The sequence below is a fragment of the Pelmatolapia mariae genome, linkage group LG3_W (genome assembly GCF_036321145.2).
Source record: "Pelmatolapia mariae isolate MD_Pm_ZW linkage group LG3_W, Pm_UMD_F_2, whole genome shotgun sequence".
Classification (NCBI taxonomy): domain Eukaryota; kingdom Metazoa; phylum Chordata; class Actinopteri; order Cichliformes; family Cichlidae; genus Pelmatolapia; species Pelmatolapia mariae.
This window is the reverse complement of record NC_086229.1, coordinates 41,501,979-41,526,245: the sequence shown is the minus strand read 5'-3', so window position 1 is coordinate 41,526,245 and position 24,267 is coordinate 41,501,979. Positions and strand designations below refer to the sequence as shown.

At 42.5% G+C, this 24,267-nt stretch overlaps 1 protein-coding gene across 1 annotated transcript in view; it reads right to left on the bottom strand.

The window, feature by feature from the left end:
* The window catches only part of LOC134622834 (uncharacterized), an 822,926-nt gene that overhangs the window by 421,468 nt on the left and 377,191 nt on the right, over positions 1-24,267 (bottom strand). Inside the window, 5 exon segments of the mRNA XM_065470170.1 lie at positions 6,384-8,184; positions 8,341-8,527; positions 8,935-9,013; positions 9,995-10,089; positions 10,332-10,475. Of these exon segments, the coding sequence (XP_065326242.1) occupies positions 6,384-8,184; positions 8,341-8,527; positions 8,935-9,013; positions 9,995-10,089; positions 10,332-10,475 (2,306 nt within the window).

Here is a 24,267-nt window from a genome sequence, read left to right as displayed (position 1 = left end):
ATCCAATTTGCGCTCAGAGGTGTTATTCCGAGCGAGCCCCTCCAGATGTAATCCAGTTTGCACTCAGAGGTCTTATTCTGAGTATTCACGGCAACCGTAAGCTTCTCCAAGATCTTATCCGTGCTGCACTCAATGAGCCCATTTTGAGAAACTCACGCCTCGTCCCATCGTTTCAATCCCAGCGGGCAGCCTTGTGGGGGTTTGAACAGCCGGTTCCGCTTCTTTAATTCTTCGATAAGTCAGGGCCAAGCCAGCTCCGATCAGCAAGAACCCTGTTACCATGGTTCCGAATAGGTAGATATAGGGATGTAAGAAAATATCGATACAACGAAATATCGCGATATTTCGTGCAATGATACTGAATCGATATTCAAAATCAGTGTTATCGATTTTTTTTAAAATGAAAAATTACATGCATTTACTGTTTTTACTTTTGTATGTTGCAATTCAAACTCCGGCCACTAGTTTGCAGTTTTTACCGCCTTTACTTTGACGTAAAAACAAGGTCTCGCGATAACTGTAGAAGCATCTAGTTTGCCAAAACCAACGAAGTAGAACAGTGGATGTGTGGCCAATTGTGCTAGCTAACTGATGACTGAAGAGGAGAGGATACAGCCGGCCCCCGCAGCTTTCAAAGCTGATGTGTGGACTTATTTTGGATTTAGGACAAAAGAAGGCGGTAAAGACTATGACAAGAGCTATGCAGTCTGTAAAATCTGCACCGCCAGAGTCAAATATTCCGGTAACACAACAAATTTACGAACACACGTGTCTAGACACCATAGCAACGTAGCATCAAATGCTAATTTTAAAACGAAACGAGGTGACCCTGCTCAACGGACAATTGAAGAAGTTAACTTTTCGAAACTACCAGCAACTTCAACTCGTGCAACAAAAATAACGCAGTCAGTACTTGTTTTTATTTGCAAAGATATGCGCCCTCTGAGTGTTGTGGAGAATAAAGGATTTCGTAATATGATTAAAACGCTGGAGCCCCGTTACACCGTTCCTTCCCGACAGCACATCACGGACATCGCTCTGCCAAAGTTGTACCAAGAAGTCAAAGCGACAGTGCTGGACTCCCTCAGCTCGGCTGAGACAGTTGCTTTGACATGCGACGCTTGGACTTTGAGAGCCACTGAATCGTACGTAACTGTTACAGCACATCACATAACGGACCAGTGGAACCTTCAGTCTCATGTACTACAAACCCGAGCCATGCATGACAGTCACACAGGTGAGCACATTGCAGCGTTACTAACTGACGCTGTGGCTGAATGGGGATTGAACACAAAGGACCTTGTTGTTGTTACCGATAATGCACCAAACATGGCTCTCGCAGCTAGACTTGCAGGCATGACGCACATACAATGTTTTGCACACAGTCTGAATCTCGCCTCACAGAAAGCACTGAAAATACAATCCGTGGTGCGACTTCTCGGGAGGATCCGACGTGTAACAGCCTTTTTCAGGCGCAGCACCACAGCCAGCAATCAGTTGAAGCAGAAACAGTGCCTCCTTCAGCTACCAGCTCACAGATTGATCACGGACATAATTACAAGATGGAACAGCTCCTATGATATGATAGAACGATTTTTAGAACAGCAACCAGCCATCTGTGCAGCTCTGCTTTCTGCAGAAGTTAGGAAGAGTGAAAAAGAAATTTTCACATTAAGTGAGTCTGACATCACATGTGCAGAAGAAGTTGTCAGGGCATTCAAGCCTATGAAGGACGCCACCCTGGTGATGTCAGAGGAGAGCATGCCAACCCTGTCCATCATTGCTCCTCTTCATGCCAAGCTTGTGATGGGTGCACAAGAAAGTGTTGATGATACACCGACAGTAAGGGACATTAAGACTGCCATAGCAGAAGATCTGGGAAAGAGATATGTAAATGAGAGGGAGACACTATGGATGGCATCAACAGTTGATCCTCGGTTTAAGGACCTGCCCTTCCTGTCTGAAGCAGAGACCAGTGAGACGTATTCCAGACTGTTGGACACTGTGGTGACTGTGATAAAGAAGGAAAAAAATGTAAGTAAATAAATGAATTTATTTGGAAAAATTCAACTGAAGTTATAAGCAAGTGAATAAAGTAAAAAAAAAAAAAAAAAACGCATATTGATGACATTTGTCATTAAATGTTAGTGAAAAACAGGGTGAATCTTGGATTTGAATTTTGACTTTCTGACATTTTTCAGCAGCAAGAGAATAAGGAGACTGACAAACAAGTGGAGGAAGAGAATGTCACAGAGGAGGCTCATCACCCACATATCAAAGACAGCTTTGACTCCATCCCTCGGCCACCCCTAAAGAGATAGAGGACCTCATGTGCATTGGTGGACTTGCTCGGAGCTACGTTTGCCTCTACTACTGACAATACTGCACCAAAATCAGAACATGATGTTGCTGCAGCTGAGATCAAGAGGTATAGAGATGAGACCCCTTTGCCTCTCACAGGAAATCCTCTCAGTTGGTGGAAGGACCATGAACAGGAATACCCTCACCTATCCAAAGTAGCAAGGAGTTTCCTATGCATTCCTGGAACAAGTGTCTCTGCAGAGAGAGTGTTCTGCTCTGCAGGAGACATAGTAAATGCACAGAGAAGTGTCCTGAGAGCTGACCATGTCGATCAGCTTGTATTCCTGCACAAAAATCTGGAAATTGAACAATAACCACTGAGAAAACACTAAACATGTAAAATCTCTGATATGAGAATGTTTGACATTTTGGTTGAGTCTCATAAGCACTTTTATTTAGATGAGTAAATTCCTTTTTTCAGGTTATACTAAAAGTGTTCCATTGATGGACACTGCAGAGCTGTACTTTATTTTAATAGCACTTTACATTGTTTGTTAATGTTTACTTGGATGGATTCTTCAAGCAATTTCATTTTTGATTTATATTTGTTTATGTTAAGGTCACATAAAAAGTGCTTTGTTTTGATGCTCCATAGAGCAGTTTTTGGATAAGTATTTTACAATCATAGTACTTAGAAAGACCTCAGTGTTACATGTTTACTTTTTTCATGTTAAAAAAAATACTTGATATTTCAGTAAAGTAGTTTTTGTTTGTTTATTTGACATGACTTCTAATAAGGCAGATGTTAATTTCTCCATTCATTTTGAACTTAGAGAGAGTGTTTTTGTCTCAGATGTTTCATGTCAAGCATTTAACAGTTTGGACTGTTTACTGTGAGTTTTTTTTTAAATTAAATTCAGTCCTACTAAACACAAATATCGGCTGGCTTTTAGTATCGCAATGTATCGTATCGTCTACCCTGTATTATGATACATATTGTATCGCCAGATTCTTGCCAATACACACCCCTAGGTAGATATCTTCAGCAGTCAGGCTCACCCGAGCCCAGACTTCTCGTTGAGAAAGGGGTGTCAATTGCATTCAGGGACCAGTTGATCAAATCCATAATTCCTCTTTTAGGTTTTAGAGAACAGACTGTGAGAGAGTGTTCCAGGGAAAAGTAATACAAAAAACACGAGACTAGACAAGGACAGAAGAGGCTAAGCAGGGAAGCAATATTGTCAGTTATATCGTTATCAAAAATTTTCAAATGTGTATCGCGATATACATATGATTCCCTGATTTCCCTTGGGATTAATAAAGTATATTGATTGATTGATTGATTGATTGATTGATTGATTGATTGATTGATAAATATTTTTGGTCATATCGCCCTGCTCTACTTCTAACAGCCTTTGATTAGATGATTTCAGGCTGCGAGAGGGAGTGTGAGGTTCTAAGAGATCAGAAATATAGGCAGGAGCGTCATGATTCAAAGCTTTAAAAGTCAGTACTAAGATTTCAAAATGAGCGTAATGAGCGTAAAACTGGTGTAATGTGCTCTCTTTTTCGTGTCTTTGTTAAAAGCTTTGCCGCAGCATTCTGGACTGAGTGGAGACGGTCAAGGCTCTTTTTGCTCAAACAAAGAAACAGACTGTTACAATAATCTAAGCAAGAAGAAATAAAAGCATGAATAATCATTTCTAACTCGGATTTAGAAATTTTTTTTTCGCAGTTTGGAGATATTTCTTAGCTGAAAAAGGCAGTTCCTAATTAACTGTCTAGAGTGTTGCTCTAGAGACATGGCAGAAACAAGATCCAAGAGAACCAAGATGCTGTTTGTTTATAGATATCTAGCTGTCAGGGGCAATAATTAATGTTTCTGACTTCTCAGAGTTCAACTGCAAGTAGTTGTCTTCAAGCCACTGTTAAATGGAAGCTAAACATTTTATTAACCCTTTAAGACCTACCATAGAACCAAGTCCGCCAGAGCTTATCTTTATATTTTTACATGCTGTAGTGCCATTTTTGGGAGCATTTCAAGTTGCTATACAGCAATAATGCATACATATTATTAAAATTTGGGCTATAACGGTTGTAAGTCCATAGTAACTACATAAATGGCAAAAAAGGGCAATAAAGTACAAAAAAATTGAAAATCGTTTTTGTTTTTCCATATATTTCCAGTTAGAGAAATTTAAGAGGTTTATCCCTCAAAACTGTAAATACAAAAAAGTTGCAAAAAATGGTTTCCAACAATAGGAAATTTATTTTAAGTGTCTTCATAGTTTTATTTTTGAGATACACCCATTTTTATATACTGAAGGAAAAACGAAAATAAATATTATAATCCAAATTTACAAAAAAAAAAAAAAAAAAAATTCCAGCGGTGCAATTTGAGTTCTCAGCATCCCAGAAACTATTCTGAAAAGCATAAAGTCAAACATGGTAAATGGTAAATGGCCTGTATTTCTATAGCACTTTACTAGTCCCTAAGGACCCCAAAGCGCTTTACACATCCAGTCATCCACCCATTCACACACACTGGTGATGGCAAGCTACATTGTAGCCACAGCTGTTCTGCATCAAATCTGATGCCACACAAATTATTTGTGCCACTACAAAAAATTATTTCTGTCCACTATGAGATAAAGGAGAACAACAGCCTGATACCTGCAGGCCTGACAACAGCAGATGTATCACTGCTGTAACACCTGTAACATTCAGCAGTCGCCTCATTGTTCTGACACACACAACAAAACTATTGACTACACTACACACTAACTACACACTAACTACACAAGATTTGCGCAAAACGTCTCAAATCTCTCACATCTCAAAACACCGCCGTCACTCCTATAATTTCCCCCCTTTTCTTAACAACTAGATGCAACGTTGCCATATCATTTTTTGATTGGTCGACATGGTACTTTTTTGGACGAATAGGAAAGGGAGAGGGGGGTGGAGTTTGTCTTTGCTCACAGGCTTTCGAGCCTTTTTCCTTATAAAATGCCGTTTTTACCATTTATTCCCGCAGTAAATATAAACAACGATAGTATTCAGGAAGAAAACCAAACATTGCATATTTTTTTATCACAACTCTGGTTTTACGTGGCCGATCAACTCAATTTAAAAACTGGTATAAAGTCCACACTTTTTCCGTCAATTGTTCGTCTGTCCTGCTCACATCTCCAGTGGTTGTACACGTTGTCATTAACGTGGCTTCACTCCACATCAGCCACGCTACTTTGCTAGCTAAAACACCGGTGTCGGCACATAAGGACGCTGTCATAGCCTGTCAACGACGTTGATTACCTGCGTATATACGAATGTGAATCGCATCATTGGCTGGACTATGGGATAAGGTGGCATCGTTCTAATCCCATATGGGAGCAGCCAGTCACTTACTGACTAACACTGCAAAACAGGATTGTTAAAGTTTTAATTTTAATTTCACTTCAGGTTAGATTTTTTTTTTTTTTGTGCGCAACGCAGATTTCTGTGCACAGAGACCGTGCCAGCAGTGCGTAACTGCGCACGTGCGCAGCTTAGAGGGAACATTGGACCAGAGACATGCTGAATAAAACTAAAAAAGTCTGTAAAGAATAAAACGTAAGAGGCCATGCTACAGGTAAGATCATCCATGTGCAGGGTGAAATCACAGATCATCAAGACTTTCTTCAGTTTAATAATGGAGGATAAAAAGTCTGTGAAATCCTGGATAAAAACACCTGCGGGGCCAGGAGGGCGGTAGATTAAAACACAGTAAAATATATTGAACTGACCTTAAGAAGTTGTGACTCAAAGGAAGGGAAAGTCTCAGAGTCCAAAGCTCTGCAGGATAAACTGTCCCGGAAAACAGTGGCAAGTGACCACCACGACGGTCCAAACACGGAGGCCCGATGAAGTGACAGCCGACCGCATAAACATGACATGAACGCCACAACAAATGTGGACATCGACAGTATACCTGCTGCTCACTCAGTAGGTATATGCCACACTTTGTTAATTACACATGAAAATGCTGTTTTAAGTAGAATTTGTTTTTTCTAAACTAAAGGTATGATCACATATTTACTTACAGAGCTTTGTTGGAGGCTTTGACCACTGGCAGCAGCCTCAGAAGAGCCTCCTCTGAAGCAGAGTATTTCTTCAGGTCAAACACATCCAGATCTTTTTCTGATGACAGTAAGATGAAGACCAGAGCTGACCACTGAGCAGGAGACAGTTTATCTGTGGAGAGACTTCCTGATCTCAGGGACTGTTGGATCTCCTCCACTAGAGAATGATCATTCAGTTCATTCAGACAGTGGAACAGATTGATGCTTTTCTCTGCAGACAGATTCTTACTGAGCTTCTCCTTGATGTACTGGGCTGTTTCCTGATTGGTCTGTGACCTACTTCCTGTCTGTGACATCAGACCTCGTAGGAGAGTCTGATTGGTCTGCAGTGAAAGACCCAGGAGGAAGCGGAGGAACAAGTCCAGGTGTCCATTTGGACTCTGTAAGGCCTTGTTCACAGCACTCTGGTGGAGAGATTGTATTTTTGGTGTGCTAATTAACTTAGACAACATCGAGGTTGTTTGTTTGTCTTCTAGCAGATTTTTTCCAGACTTGATGAAGGTCAGATGGACATGAAGAGCAGCCAGAAACTCCTGAACACTCAGATGGATGAAGCAGAACACCTTGTCCTGGTACAGTCCTCTCTCCTCTTTAAAGATCTGTGTGAACACTCCTGAGTACACTGAGGCTGCTCTGATATCGATGCCACACTCTGTCAGGTCTGATTCATAGAAGATCAGGTTTCCTTTCTGCAGCTGATCAAAAGCCAGTTTTCCCAGAGACTCCATCATCTTCCTGCTCTCTGGACTCCAGTGTGGATCTGTCTCAGCTCCTCCATCATACTTGACCTTCTTCACTTTGGCCTGAACCACCAGGAAGTGGATGTACATCTCAGTCAGGGTCTTGGGCAGCTGCCCTCCCTCTCTGGTTTCCAGCACATCCTCCAGAACTGTAGCAGTGATCCAGCAGAAGACTGGGATGTGGCACATGATGTGGAGGCTTCGTGATGTCTTGATGTGGGAGATGATCCTGCTGGCCTGCTCCTCATCTCTGAATCTCTTCCTGAAATACTCCTCCTTCTGTGGGTCAGTGAACCCTCTGATCTCTGTCACCATGCCCACACAGTCAGGAGGGATCTGATTGGCTGCTGCAGGTCGTGTGGTTATCCAGAGGCGAGCAGAAGGAAGCAGTTTCCCCCTGATGAGGTTTATCAGCAGCACATCCACTGAGGTGGACTTTCTAGGGTCAGTTAGGATTGTAGTTTTGTGGAAGTCCAGAGGAAGTCGACACTCATCCAGACCATCAAAGATGAACACAACCTGGAAGTCTTCAAAGCTGCAGATTCCTGCTTCTTTGGTTTCGGTAAAGAAGTGATGAACAAGTTCCACCAAGCTGAACTTTTCCTCTTTCAGCACATTCAGCTCTCTGAAAGTGAATGGAAATATGAACTGGATGTCCTGGTTGGCTTTGTCTTCAGCCCAGTCCAGGGTGTATTTCTGTGTTAAGACTGTTTTCCCAATGCCAGCCACTCCCTTTGTCAGCACTGTTCTGATTGGTTCATCTCTTCCAGGTGAGGCTTTAAAGATGTCTTCTTGTCTGATTGTTGTTTCTGGTCTGTCTGGTTTCCTGGATGCTGTTTCAATCTGTCTGACCTCATGTTCATCATTGACCTCTGCAGTCCCTCCCTCTGTGATGTAGAGCTCTGTGTAGATCTGATTCAGAAGGGTTGGGTTTCCTGCTTTAGCGATGCCCTCAAACACACACTGGAACTTCTTCTTCAGAGCAGATTTAAGGTTACGATGACAAACTGCAGCTTGAAGTTCTGAATGAGAACAAATATGTAGAACATAATTTGAAAGTGGAAATAAAGACTTTATTCCAAAAATAATTAATCTTAAAAACATGTTGCTCCATCTCTTAAGACATCAGTAAACATTCATTTATCCAAAAGTTTAAATCTTTAGATAAATCCTCTTACTGCTCTGCAGATGGTCAGCCAGCTCCTCCTGCTTCATTCTCCTCAGGAAGTTCAGTGTGATCTTCACAAATGCCTCTCTGCTGCTGCTCCTCTGACTCTCTAAGCATTCTGGGTAATCTGGACTCAGAACCTTCTGGATCTTCTTCAGCTCGTTCTTCACAAAAGTGATGATGTTGTCCTCCAGCAGCTGGAACAGAATACTTTATGAATGAACCAATCAGACTGAAATCATGTTCGCATTCGCACATAAATAAGTGACATAATATTCAGTACTTATGTTAAGTCAAATTGTTGAATGTTGTCATTGTGTTTCTTAAATTTGTGAAGTCTTAGTTCAAGCAGTAGGATCAAAGCCATTCCTTTGATCCTGAGCACCTCTCCAGCCAATTTGGTGCTGATGTGGGTTTTATTGCAGATACATCCTATCTGTCAGATCTGTTTCTTGTGTTGTAAGCTTCCTGCTTTTATGACCCTTTTGGTGAGCAGGAGGTCACACAAACAGCCCCCCCACACACACACGCATATAGAAATGCATGCACGGGCACACACACACAACAGAAAAGATGTAACAGTAGTTGTTGTACATGTACAGACCATAAATATGGAGTCCAGCTGTGTTTGATGCTGCTGGGCAGACTGACCACTGGGAACCTCTGAGCTCTGCTGGTCCACTCTGTGGAGGAACCATGAAGGATTAGTTCAAGCACAGGATAAAGATCCAGTAGTTTCTGCTCAAATAACTTGATCTGTATCAAGTTGGTCAAGTTTTAAACTCTCAGATTCTGAAAATATGGGTAATTTTTAAAAAGTTTATGGACGTCCTTTCAGTGGTGATGTGAGGGATGATTTTGAAGAAGCTAATTAAACTGAACCATCAGCAGATCACTGCTCCAAAACCAGAACATGATGCGAGGTCTCTCCACCACCAGAACACCAGCTTTACTAACGTGGTAGATCAGTGTAGTACAGATCAATAACTGATGAGTCATTTTATCAAAATCACTGAGTGCTTCACATCTGACCCTCTGATGTTTCTGTGGACATTTTGCATATTTAATGAATGTCTGACAGTTTTACATTCATTCTATGAATACAGTGAAATGTTGTGTTATAGTCTCCGTGTTTTTTCCAGCATCATAAATTCTTAAGTTCAGAAAATTAGATTCTTTTTTCACAGCTGAAAAACAACATTTATTCTCTATTGAAATCTGCATCGTCCGCTCCAAAGGTCACAATCTGAAGGTAACATCTGGTTTTGTTCCCTGTGATTAAATCTGAGCATCAGTATGGTGGGATTTATCCACTACATCCACACCACTGTGGTTCAGTGTTGTCCTGATGGAGTAACAGCAGCCAGTATGATCCAGGCTTTAGCTGCTGGGTCTCTGTGTGACCTCTCAGACTGTTTAACAGATCAGACACAAAGAGAATCAGAGCAGCTCTTTAAAGACAAACATGAACCCACTCAGGTCACACTTTCCCCACAGATATGAGCATCACTGTCCTCAAACAGCAAATGACCAAGTCGAACATTTTGATCTTTTCTCTTTCATTGTTTTCTTTTTAATGAATCTTTGTAACAATCTGAGGATGTTTCAGGTCAGATTTATCCAGGAAACACAAACATGTAAAGGAGTCATCACAGCTCTCTGACCTCGTTGGTCCAGGTTCAGCATTGAAGTCTGGAGGTGGAGTTTTGGACCGGTCACTCCTCACAGACAGACAGCTGGACCCTGCAGACTGTGACCTCTGACCTCTGCAGACACAAACATGATTGAAGCAGCTGTGATCACACAGACTGCAGATAATGCAGCTGTTTCCTGTCAGTAACAGTCCTCTTAGATTAGAGTTCAGCTTTTTACAGGAAAACTGGACAAAACTGATTTTTGTTACAAACTCATTTTCATTTCCTCTCAGCTCACAAACACAGTCAGAAAATCAACCAGAATCAACACTGATTATAATGTCAGTGCAGAATTATTTCTGTTAACTCAGTGAGTCCAGCTCTCTGACCTCGTTGGTCCAGGTTCACCACTGAAGACTGGAGGATTTCGACCTTTGGACACGTCACTCCTCACAAACGGACAGCTGGACCCTGCAGACTCTGCTCTGTCCTCCTCTTCCTCCATCATCATCTTCAGTCAGTCTGAGAGGTAAACCACAAACACTCAGTGAGTTCACATTAACAGGAGTAACTGAGTTACAGTCGCTGACCTCTGACCTGTCATGTGACCTAGAAACCAGGTCAATATGTCTGTAGGTTCTCAGTCATCCAGGTCATGTGATCTAAGGAGCTTGGAAACAAAATAGATTTCTTAGAGCTGAAGACGTGTAATCCGAAAAGCTTCTTCAGCTCTACAACCAAACGGTGGCGATCCCAGATATTTAAACCTGAGAGGGAAAGAAAGCATGTCGCTGACCCACTATTGATCATCTAAAAACGAGGTCCAGTGTGTGTTCTTTGTTATGTGTGGGGCCTGACACATGCTGGATAAAATGAAAAGAATCCATAATGTTGATAAAACCTCTGGCAAAGAGGTCGGAGTCATCATCAACATGCATGTTAAAATCCCCAACTAAAAGCAGTCTGGACAACCTCATAGTAGAGGACAGGAAGTCGCTAAACTCCGATAAAAACAAGCTATTTGGGCCAGGTGGACGATACACCACAGCACAATAAAAAGGATCCTTACTTCCGATTTTAATCAGCTGTAGTTCAAACGAAAGAAAGTGTCCAACTGTCACTGAGCGGCAGGAGAAACGGCCCTGAAATGCCACAGCAAGACCTCCTCCACGACCAGATCCCCGAGGCTGGCTAATGACGGAATAGCCGTTCGGGCACAGTTCAATGAGGGATGAATAGTCCAAGTCCCGCTGCCAGGTCTCGGTCAGAAATAAGAAGTCCAGTTTTTTAGAAGATATCAAATCGTTAAGAATGAATGATGTATCAATGTCTTTATTGACAGAGATGAAGTTTATGTGTCAGTGATGCAGTGACTGTTGTTGTTACCTGTACAGGCTGGTTAGACTCTATGAAACAGATCATACAGATCTCTGCATGTTAGAAGAGACTAATAAAGGTCATGAATGAGACAAAGGCAGGGAGGCTTCCTTTACAGCTAAACAGCAGAGTGAGAGAACAGCCAGCACCTCTACATTTATCACATTATACAGCACATGTATGATGCTGACAGGGATGATAAGAATTTAGTGATTCTGATTCCATCATTGATATTACTTATTGATTCTCAGTAGCTCTGCTCTGACAGTCACCACCATCACTGAGCAGCATATCAAAGACATTTGTGCACATTAACTGCATGTTGTGGGTCAAGTGTTTGTGCATGTTGGAGGCATTCCTCTTTGTTGTGATCAGTGTTGGGTCATTATTCAAAAAAGTTATTATTACACATATTACACAAAACACTTAAATTAAAAGTAATGGAGTACGTTACTTCATTACTCCTCATAACATTACTTTCATGTTACTCTGTAAAATGAACAAATGAGCATGTAACAATATAAAACTGAGGCTACAGCCCCACACACCAACACAGATCCTGATGAGGACACAAGTGATCTTTCTCTGAGTGTTTAATAACACAAATCAAAGATGAAACAGCACAAAGACACTTCAAAGTGATTCTACTGTAGAAACATGAACAGGTAGAAAACCTGCAGCCTGACTGCTCATCACTTTGTTACCTGTTCAAGTTCAGCAGCAGCAGCTCACTTTATCACAGTGCTGGTCTGGGGTCAGTATTTACTCAGCTTTAACGTCATTCTGGGCTCTTTGCCAGTGTTGCCAACTTAGCGACTTTGTCGCTATATTTAGCAAGTTTTCAAACCCCCTTAGCGACTTTTGTTTCTATAAAGCGACTAGCGACAAATCTGGCGACTTTTTCTGGTGTTATTGGAGACTTATTTATGATGACTTTTTGACATGAAAGCGGGTATCGCTTTTACTCTCAACAAGCAGCGAGTGCTGCCGTGGGCACCTCGCCCATTCCAAAGCGCGCACAGGTGGAGGATAGTCCTCCCCCAGCTGCTATCAGGGCAGGAGATGTTCACACCTATGCGTCCAAACTGCAAATGAATCGCGCATGAGCGAAGCCGCTGCTCCCGCACTGACTGTAATGCAGTCAGTTCTTCTTTTACTCTTATGCTGTTTTGTGGATCACAAGGTTTAAAACTACTTATAAATACACACACACACAAAGTAACTCCACCAGAGTGCCTATTTCGGGTCACTTTTGCCGGTCCAAGCCCGGGTGAAGGAGCAGGGTTGGAATTGTGACATTGAAAAAAACCAATAATTGCTAAAAGAAATTTAATTTGTAGTTCTAAATAAACTCCAAATGCATTTAGGAAGTTTTTTACTCAATTTATGTCTCTTCCACGATGTTATTTCTCTCTCCAACAACATAGGTTACGATTACATTAGCATGACCAATTATGCAAATTAGGCAATGACGTCATTTAGCGACTTCTAGCGACTTTTAGGACAACCAATAGCGATTTTCCTTACTGAGGAGTTGGCAACACTGCTCTTTGCTAGCTTAGGGTTAGCTTAGCTTTAGCTTAGCGTTAGCATGCTACCTGGTGTCTCGTGTCGTGTGTAAATATTCATCACAGTGACAGTAGAGGAGGTAAAGGGGACTACGCGCACTACACGTACTACGTACTGTGCGTATTTAAGTGCGGAAGTGAGAGGCTTGTGAAATGGGACGGTCTAGCCTTCCTTGCGCTGCTCAGGTTGCCTAGTAACCATAATACTAACCGCGAGAAACGTTCCATACAGCATTGTGTGACAGAAATGAAGGAGAAAAAATGTTTTGTTGGTCATTCATTTTTGTCATGACATCACTTTGAGTGATGTCATGACATGATGCACTTAGTTGAGTATCTGATGCTGAGACCACAGGACTGTAAAACATGATTGTTGGGCTCCATGTCTGTACTGAACAGTCATTTCAAGATTAGTTGGTAAATAACAATTAGCTAATGTTGTTCATGAGACTAAAATCATCTCACTTTGGTAATGTAAATATAATATGGCCAATATTATATGTATTGTCAGATTATTATGATATATATATACACACACACACACACACACATACATATATATATATATATATATATATATATATATATATATATATATATATATTAGGGGTGCAACGATACTCGTATCGAAATTGAACCGTTCGATACAGTGCTTTCGGTTCGGTACACATATGTATCGAACAATACAAAATTTTTAATTTATTTTATCAACTTTTCTTCTGACGATGCTGTCTGTGTTGAGCGCTCAGTGGATCTGCGCTCGACAGTGCAGCCTAGGCGGAGTAGTCAAACGCAGATCCACTGAGCGCAGGGCAAGCTAGCAAGACAGAAGTTAAGCGGTGTATGGAACTATTTTGGTTTTCATGTGACGTATGACCCTGAAGGTAAGCATGTCATGGACTAAAGTAAAACAGTATGTCGGATGTGCCACGCAATGCTCAATTACATGGGTGGGAACTAGTGTGTTAGCACAGTTAGCTCGTTAACGTGTTGGCCGTCCAGCCCCACGCATGGGGCGATCGTTAACGGAGATTTGCCGTGTTGTGGCGTTAACGTCATTTTAACGAGATTAACGCTGACAGCACTAGTGGGAACACAACAAATATGACTGCACATTTACTCCGACAGCATCCTAGTGCAAAGACAAGTGGAAGCAGACAAAAACAACGAGCACGCATGCTACAAACTTTACCCGAGTCATTTAGACAGCCGTTAGCACTGATTCTCCTTATGGGGACCTGATATGTTTAATATGCTGCTGAGAATAGAGCCCAGAAGAAACGTATAATATAGCTTTTATTTTGGAAAGAGCCATTTCTCTGTAATAAACTCTCTTTTCCAAAGATGAGTGATTCCTCAATCAGATACAGGGCTCGCAAAATCGCTAGGCTACCAAAATCTATCTCTGCCCTGCCCTTCGGGCTATCATAGGAAGGAAAAATATATGTCAATGCTTTTGCATTCTTTCTGAAATGTAGCTGGGTAATTATGTCATTGGCATCGGTGAGCCACTGTCAATATGTGACATATTGAAATCGCGTTTGAATTTGCGCTTGTTTTTTGCTTTCACTTTGCAATCGCGCGAACTGTGTATAGAGAGCGACAGTACTGATTGGTGAGTGACGATAATTTGCGCACCAATTCCTCCGACATCGGCCGTTTCTCAATTCTCAAGTACGCGAGTCCGTACTCGCGTTCTCGGTGAGTACGTACTCGCCGAGAACGCACGGGAGTACGTACTCGCCGAGAACGCGAGCACGGACTCGCGATTTGTACAATTGGAACACCAGCGTACTTGATAATGTTACAGGTCCGGAGTTTTTACTGCCATCCCCTCTTAATTTAACTGTGAGTAATATGTTATGAAGCTTAACTTTAATCACAGCCAAACCGGTTTCCTCAGGAACAAATAAAACACTCAAATAAACTAAACATTAACATGTAGAAGTGATCTAAGTGACTTATATATCATTTTTAACCTCAGTAGTGAAACCTCTATTAATAAAAATAGTGTACATGTACATAAAAAAAAGCAGGTGAGATGTTAGAACGCTTTTATTTTTAATTTAGTGGACACTCGATACGATAGACAGCTGCTGGGGTTTGTTTAACCTGAGTAGCGAAAAGACCGCGTGCGGGGGGGGGGTGTATAAACGATGTACCGGTAGTCCGCTGTTTTCCCCGAAATGCATTCTGGGATATTTAGCTGTACCAAGTCCCCATCGATGCATGCTTGATAAAACGGGCGGAGCGAGAACACATCTGGGACTTTTTCGCGTTCTCGGCTTGATGCGTACTTCGAATTGGAACAGTACTTGGTCTCCGACTGATGACGTATCACGAGTACACGAGAACGCAAGTACGCACAAGTACGCATATTGAGAAACGGCTATCGTCTTATCAATCGTTAGCTTACTATGCAAACATGACAAGTGAAATCTCCCGCAGGAAGCTTAAACATGTGAGACGTTGATCGTGCAGAGAATCGCTCAGCGTTATGTGAGTGCGTGTGTAAAAGCAGCGGGATATATATTTTAGTTCTGCTGAGCCAAATAAGACAGGTCAGGGTGAAGAAGTGACAGCCAAAGAAAAGCTTACCACAAAACGGAAAAGTTATGACAAATCAGACTATAAGGCAAAAAGAAAGTGCAGCTTTATGGTTTCATGGACAAAAGAATTTCTGTGGCTGCAATATGACAAGCTAAATAACCAGGGGTGCACATAAGTGGTCGCAGGTGCGCATTCGCTGTCAAAATAAAAAACGCGCACAAGATAAGAAGTTGCAACGCGTGTTTGCGTACATAAGATTTTCTGGAGGAGGACAGACATTTGTTTAGAACTCTTAAGGATGTCGAAGAAGCTCCTTTAAGCAATTAATTTGGTGTTTCTCCACCTCCAACGAAATGTCAGAAGGAGTCCGAACCACAAAAGAAGCACGTATTCTCGGAAAAGTGGTTGCAGGAGGTGAGCTGGCTTCAAACAAATGATGAACGCACAGCGATGTGGTGCGGAATGTGCCGTGAAAATCCCACTCTAGCGGACAAAAACAGTTCCTTTTATATGGACGCAAACGCGCGTTGCAACTTCTTATCTGGTGCGCGTCTTTTATTTTGACAGCGAATGCGCACATGCGGACCACTTATGTGCACCCGTGTAAATAACATAATGTTCTGCCGGGTGTGTTGTTGGTTTTCCCTCGATTTCTGAGTCGACAAGCGCCTTTGTTACTGGGATCGGTAATTTTAAGAAAGGCCCCCATTCTCAAGAAGCGTATAGTATTGCTTTTATTTTGGAAAGAGCCATTTCTCTGTAATAAACTCTCTTTTCCAAAGATGAGTGATTTCTCCATCAGATAGATTTATTTTTTTTTATTACTTTGTTGTTTCAGCAACATTAAATATAAAAACTGTACTTTTGAGTTAAAATATATATCTATAATTTTAATAAATGACAAATTAAAAGGCATGAACATTTTTTTTGTATCGAAAAAATATCGAACCGTGACACCAAAGTATCGAACTGAACCGAACCGTGAATTTTGTGTATCGTTGCACCCCTAATATATATATATATATATATATATATATATATATACACACACATATATATATATATATATATATATAAATAAATAAAACACCCAGCACGCCCCTGTGGGCGGTTAATCCTTCAAGCTCGGGTCCTCTACCAGAGGCCTGGGAGCTTGAGGGTCCTGCGCATTATCTTAGCTGTTCCCAGGACTGCGCTCTGCTGGACAGAGATCTCCGATGTTGTTCCCGGGATCTGCTGGAGCCACTCGCCTAGCTTGGGAGTCACCGCACCTAGTGCTCCGATTACCACTGGGACCACCGTCACCTTCACCCTCCACATCTTCTCGAGCTCTTCTCTGAGCCCTTGGTATTTCTCCAGCTTCTCGTGTTCCTTCTTCCTGATATTGCTGTCATTCGGAACCGCTACATCGATCACTACGGCCGTCTACTTCTGTTTGTCTATGTCTGGTTGGTTAGCCACCACCATTTTGTCCGTCTGTACCTGGAAGTCCCACAGGATCTTAGCTCTGTCATTCTCCATCACCCTTGGGGGCATCTCCCATTTTGACCTCGGGACTTCCAGGTTATACTCGGCACAAGTGTTTCTGTATACTATGCCGGCCACTTGGTTATGGCGTTCCATGTATGCCTTGCCTGCTAGCATCTTGCACCCTGCTGTTATGTGCTGGATTGTCTCTGGGTCTAAGGAGCTTGGAAAGAAAAGCGTCTGGACTTCTTAAAGTTGCTTGAAGACGTTTCACCTCTCATCCGAGAAGCTTCTTCAGTTCTAAGGTCAAATGGCCGAGAGTCCCAGATTTAAACCCAGTGGGAGTATCCCCCCAAAGAGGGACAAAGGACCCCCTGGTGATCCTCTAATCACAAGAGCCAAGCTTCTCGGATGAGAGGTGAAACGTCTTCAAGCAACTTTAAGAAGTCCAGAGGCTTTTCTTTCCAAGCTCCTTAGACTACGATGACCTGGATGACTGAGAACCTTCACAGACGATTGTCTCTGGGGCATCTTTACACAGCCTGCACCTGGGGTCTTGCCTGGTGTGATAGACCCCAGCCTCTATGGATCTTGTGCTCAGCGCTTGTTCCTGTGCTGCCATGATTAGTGCCTCTGTGCTGTCTTTCAGTCCAGCTTTGTCCAGCCACTGGTAGGATTTCTGGATATCAGCCACCTCCTCTATCTGCCGGTGGTACATACCGTGCAGGGGCTTGTCCTTCCATGATGGTTCCTCGCCTTCCTTCTCTTTCTTGGGTTTCTGCTGCCTGAGGTATTCACTGAGCACACTGTCAGTTGGGGCCATCTTCGTTATGTATTCATGGATGTTTCTTGTCTCATCCTGGACTGTGGTGCTGACACTCACCAGTCCCCGGCCTCCTTCCTTCCGCTTAGCGTACAGCCTCAGGATGCTGGACTTGGTGCATGGTAAGGAACTTTCTTGTCTTTATGTCAGTGGCTTCTATCTCCTCCTTTGGCCAGCCTATTACCCCAGCAGGGTACCTGATCACGGGCAGGGCGTAGGTGTTGATGGCCCGGATCTTGTTCTTACCGTTCAGCTGACTCCTCAGGACTTGCCTGACCCTCTGCAGGTACTTGGTGGTTGCAGCTTTCCTAGCAGCCTCTTCATGGTTCCCATTCGCCTGCGGGATCCCCAGGTACTTGTAACTGTCCTCTATGTCTGCAATGTTGCCTTCTGGTAGTTCAATCCCCTCAGTTCTGACTACCTTCCCTCTCTTTGTTACCATCCGACTACACTTCTCCAATCCGAATGACATTCCAATTAGGGCTGGGCGATATGGCCTAAAATTAATATCGCAATATAATTTGAAGCATGTGCGACAACGATATATATCACGATATATTCTTTTCTTCTGTATAACGTATTTTCCACACTATAAGGCACACTTAAAATCCTTTAATTTTCTCAAAAATCGAGAGTGTGCTTTATGTATGAATTCTGCTTGTGCTTACTGACTTTGAACCGATTTTGGCATGTAGAAATCTGTTAAAAAATGTTTTAGTACAACTTTGGTAAGCCTGCTGATGGACTGCTTGATGGATTGTCAGAGCATTACGGCTGCCGAAGTGAGGAGTAATCTGGGTCCAAAATTCCATCTACTTCAGGTCCCAAAGTCAAACAAACACTGAGAGTTAAAAACAGTCTAAATTCTTTTATCTTTAATTAAATCAGCAGTGTTGCTGCTTTATCGGGTGTAACAATTAAGTTTAACATCCATGCATCCATGAAAACAGAATTTATTAAATTTAACGGAGTTAGAAGTTAACAGGAAGTTAGCTCGCTAAACATTTCATACCATGTTCTGACAGAGATTTTTGAAACTAATTAAAACGTACAGCTCTGCTACCACTTCCAACATAAACGAAGACAGAAAACTAAACAGCAGTGGCATTTGCAGGGTTACCGAAGTTGGACTACCTGGTATATAATGTTGTGCTATGTGATTGCTAGCGACACAGCTATGTTAGCATAACATTAGCACAGTGAAGCTTGAGGATGAACGGCAACTTTTTTTCCACTCGATAAAAGTTAACGTGAGGGATTCTGGTGGTTAGGGACAAATGCAATCGCATAGCAGGATGCTATACACGGGCCACTTCAGTCAGGAGAACATAATTTACTGATGATAATGGTTGTAGCCACTATGATACTTTCTACCAAAACAGGCGCAGCTTGATGACATCATCAACATGCGCTGTCGCGATATAGTCAAAATCTCTATCGTTGGCCAAATCTATATCGTTTCTATCGTATATCGTTTATATCGCCCACCCCTAATTCCAATGTCATTGCTGTATCACCTGGTAGTGTGTATCAGTGAATCGATGTCTCGTTCACTCTTGGCATACAGCTTGATGTCATCCATGTACAGGAGGTGGCTGACAACCGCTCCGTTTCGTAGTCGGTATCCGTAGCCAGTCTTGTTAATGATCTCACTGAGGGGGTTCAGGCCTATGCAGAACAGCAGTGGGGACAGAGCATCTCCTTGGTAGATCCCGCACTTGATGGTGACTTGTGCTATGGGCTTGGAGTTGGCCTCTAGTGTTGTACGCCACATCCCCATTGAGTTCCTGATGAAGGCTCTTAGGGTCCTGTTGATCTTGTACAATTCTAGGCATTCCAGTATCCAGCTGTGGGGGCATTGAGTCATAGGCCTTCTTGTAATCAATCCAGGCTGCGCACAGGTTGGTCAGTCTGGTCTTGCAGTCTGGTATTCTTGCCAATCCCTTTCTGTGCCTTGCTCATGTATTGACCCTTGTGCCTGTTCATCTTAGCCGATATGATGCCTGACAGGAGCTTCCATGTAGTACTGAGGCAGGTTATTGGTCGGTAGTTGGATGGGACCGGTCCCTTATTGGGGTCCTTGGGGATCAGGACCGTCCGACCTTCGGTTAGCCATTCCGGGTGTCTCTCGTTAACTAGCAGCTGGTTCATTTGTGCTGCCAGACGCTCGTGGAGTGCAGTCAGCTTCTTCAGCCAGTAGGCGTGAACCATGTCGGGCCCTGGTGCTGTCCAACTCTTCGTACTGGAGACCCTTTCTTGGATGTCTGCCACTGTGATGGTTACCGGACCCTGTTCAGGGAGGTCGCTATGGTCTGCCCTCAGATCCACTAGCCACTGAGCATGGCCGTTATGGGTTGCGTCCTTCTCCCATATGCTCTTCCAGTATTGCTCCATCTCCAGCCTTGGTGGTGCTGTTCTGTTATTGTTCCCTTGCCACTAAGAGTACACCTTTGCTGGTTCTGTGGAGAACAGCTGGTTTATTCTCCTGCCTTCTATCTCTCTGGTGTACCTCCTCAAGCGGCTGGCCAAGGCTGTGAGTCTTTGCTTGGCAGTTTCCAAGGCCTCAGGTATGGACAGCTTGCTGTATTTCTTATGCACCTTCTTTGTCGCGCCTTTCTGCAACTCCGTTGGTTGGCTAACCTCCCTTCGTGCTACTTTGATCTTGCCCTCTAGCCTCCTTCTCCATGGAGGGTACTGCCCCTTGTGGCTGTTCAACTTGTAGCCAAGCATCTCACTGATCACTGCTGCCGTAGTGTAGATCAGCTTGTTAGTGTCGGTAATCGTGGTTGTAGGTATCGTCCGTAGTGCTGCATTAACATCATCTAGCAGACCTTCTGAGGGTACTTCACGTAATCTTGGTAACCGGCTACGGGGGATCCAGGTTTCAAGCTTGGCCATGATCCTATCTTTCAGGTCAGTTCCTCTCGCACTCAACGATCCTTCTCCTATCGCACTTGGGGCTATGTACCCAATCTCGGGTGGGGGTGATGATATCTCCCCCCTGACCTGGCGTCCTGACTCGTCCTTGCCGTAGCATTTATGTTGTACCTCGTCAATCTCTAGCTGTGAGAGCAGTCCCTTCTTTCGAATGTTGGAAGACTGAGCTACTAGTTGTTTCGCCGTCATTTTTGATGTTGGGTATCGAAGAATCCATAGGTCCCTCATCCTATTCATTTAACCCCTTCCGCCAGGGTTACTTGCGTAGTAGCATTCCAACAACGCCCTGTTTTCGTCTCTTGTTCCAGTAGCCCACTTGTCGTCAGGGTGCCCTGGTTCCTCAACACCTGACGCGGACCTTGTTGATCTGGGCGACGTCCGAGCCGGCATGCCTTCATATTTATCTGTCTCGCTCATGTTAGGGTTAGGGTTAGTGTCCATGTGAGGGTGAAGAGGTGACCCTCCAGGATAAGATGGTGAAGGTGTGCTGCGTTTGTTGAACAGTGTGGTAGTAAAACCAGGGAAAAATGAAACTTGTTCCTGTTAAATATTCTTAATCTTGTGCTGTTTAAATAGTGGTATTTTTTTTTTTCAAAAGTGTGGGGTTAAGAAAAGTATTTTTGTTATCATATAATCAGCAGCATACATATTGTATCAACCAGGTAGAGCTTCAGACTATAATAAGAAGAGCAAACATACTGGCAATTTGTAACCCTTGTTAAAGGAATGGTTATAATCATTTTTATGTTCATTCTATACACATTGCATTCTGTGCTGATTAAAGGAGTTGCGGTTAGGATACGCTATTTAAGGGTCATGAGCTTTTGGCTGGCGTTATGATCAGCCAATCTACTGTAGGGTGGACTAGAACTGTGGAAGGATTGCATGCACGCTTAAAACACATTTATACCAGGTTATTCTGTATTATCTTTTATCCATTTATATTCTTATACTAGGCAGAAGATTAAGTTTTGAGTAGTGGCAGTTAGGACATTTTAGTGAAACATGTAGTCAATATGCTACATAGGCAGTTTTAGACTGATACACATATGAGAGCGGCCTCGGTATGACTGTGAGCCTTAGAGGTGAGAGGTGAAATTGAGTGCAGAGGCTGACACACACACACACAGTCACACACATACAGACACACACACACAGTAGTTAGATTCATTTATAGGTAAGAGTTTAATCGTATTTTGCTTGCAACTGCAAAATTATGCCTGCAAAAGAACAATTTGTGCAGAACGTGTGCCTGATGTTCCAGAGAGATAAGCGAGTGTCCGTTGGTGACACGAAGACACCTGGGATGGAGACAAGACAATGTTCTTTTCAAACTGTGTCAAAAGTCGTTAACAGATGTTTGTGGTTTTGGATTGACGTATGCATGTATGGTATCTGCTTAATGCAAAAGGGGGCATTGTATTACCCCAAGGATATAAAACCTTTGTTCCAACCATTGTTAAAACGAGATCAACGCTGATTCTGCACAGTGTTTATCTCCCACGCGTGTGTTCATTAAAATCTTCGTTTGACCTCACCTTTTGGACCAGCGTTGTTATTTTAGATTTTCTCCGGTACCCCTCCTTCAATACTTTTGAACCTTAACAAAAGGTACAGTAAATAATGTTAGTAGTGGGTGATATCATGTAAACACTGTCATGATTTTATGTAAACATTTTGTCATTTGTAAACTATAAATGACATGGATTCTACATTGTAACTGATGTGATGTTCTATAAAGTGGTTTTAATAAAAAAAAAAAAAAAGAGGCAAAAATTAGTTTGTTTCTTTATTCAACTTTTGAACAGTGGGACTCAGTCAGTACATATTCAGTAAATGCAAATTATTTACATGGCAGTGCACGACAGGCATAAATCTAGACGCCTAGATAAAACATTATGGCATTATAGCAGTGACAACTCCTCCACAGTAGCAGGTGGGATTTTTCTTTTTTGAGGACGGCTCCTTTTACTTTTCGATACGGATGGTGTTTTGATCAAGAGCCTTTTTTTGGGCAGCTGAAGAGGAGAAGTCTATCTTATGGCCAACCAGTGACTGTATCTTGGTCATATTACCAGGCAAAACCCAGTATGCAGGTTCATCTGTAACAGTCCTTGTGCCACAGATCCGCACTGTTGCTTCTACATTAAACAGAAGAGCAGCGACATGGGTGCAGGTCTCCACGACTCCGGCCATACAGGTGCAGTGGGCGGCTTCAACCTTCCCTGTGATGCTCACAGTGACCCATGGCTGCAATGCTGGTTCATTCAGTCTTTGAGAGTGCAGTACCTGAAACACACACAGACAAAGTTAATTTAAAGACAAGAACTATGAGCCAAGGCCGACATAAATGTGTTTTATCTACTTTATCATAAATGTAACAAAGTGTTTAGAAAGTTAGCACATACATGTAATTTTTCATTTCTTTATGTGTCCATCTATAGAACGCTGATTTATAGGGTAAATCTGCCTGTTTTCTGTCAGAAACCTGCCTGCAGAAAATGAACCTAAAGTATGTAATGCAAGGATGTCATCACTTTTAAGATGGAGAAAGCATAAAGTGACAATTATGAATCACTTAATATGATAAGGAGATTCTGCAGGTCATTAATCAATGTATAAAATTAAAATAAAATGTATTTTTAGTGACACAAGATACAAATATTGAAGCAAGATGTATAATTAGAATTATTTATAATAAATATGAATAAATTATTGCAATTTCTTTGACCATAAAGAATAACTAAATCCTTCAGGACAATGTCACATCAATGCACTGAACTCACTATGTTATCCCTCTAACAGCCTCCACATGTTCTCACTGTAATTTTCCCTCATGAATGAATTTATGCTGCACTAATCTGAATGTTTGCAAGTAAATCAAACGCATTTCACACGCAGTACTCGAGCTGACTTACCTTTGTTTGAATGACGACTTGTACGCGCTGACTGCACAGATAAGGTACGAAAATATGTCAGGCTTCGTCAATAGCGGTTGGTCTTCAGGGTTTCTACTCCACAGCCGTATTTCATACGAGTCCACATTTCCAATGCACGCTATTTTCTGCAAGTACCGCCGCTTCGCCTCTGGACGCAATCGGTTTCTATACAGTCCGTTTTCTTTTGAGCTGCTTTTAAGCATCTTTCTTGTAGTCGTCATTCCAACACAGTGTGTTTGTTTTGATTCGTAGACCCCAAAAATGGTGCCACGCTCCCACAATGCATTGCGGCGTGACGTCAACTCCAAAGCCCTATATAATGTAACACTATAGATCAACTTACCTCAGAATATATAAAGCATATAAACAATTACAGCAATATGATGCAACAAATACAGCAGTACTCTGCCGTCTGCCGTATTTTGCTGCAAAATTATCCACACCCACCGCCGCGCTATGAATTGTGGGATATATGGGACCACGAAGCATGCACCGGACCACGCTTGATATTTAGGGAAATCGACGGCGCATTTGGAGTATGCATTTGAAGTACACTTCGAATTGGGACAGCCGTCGTCGTGTGGCGGTGACGTAATCACACTTAAAATGCATACTTCAAGCGTGCAGACCCTGAATTGGGAC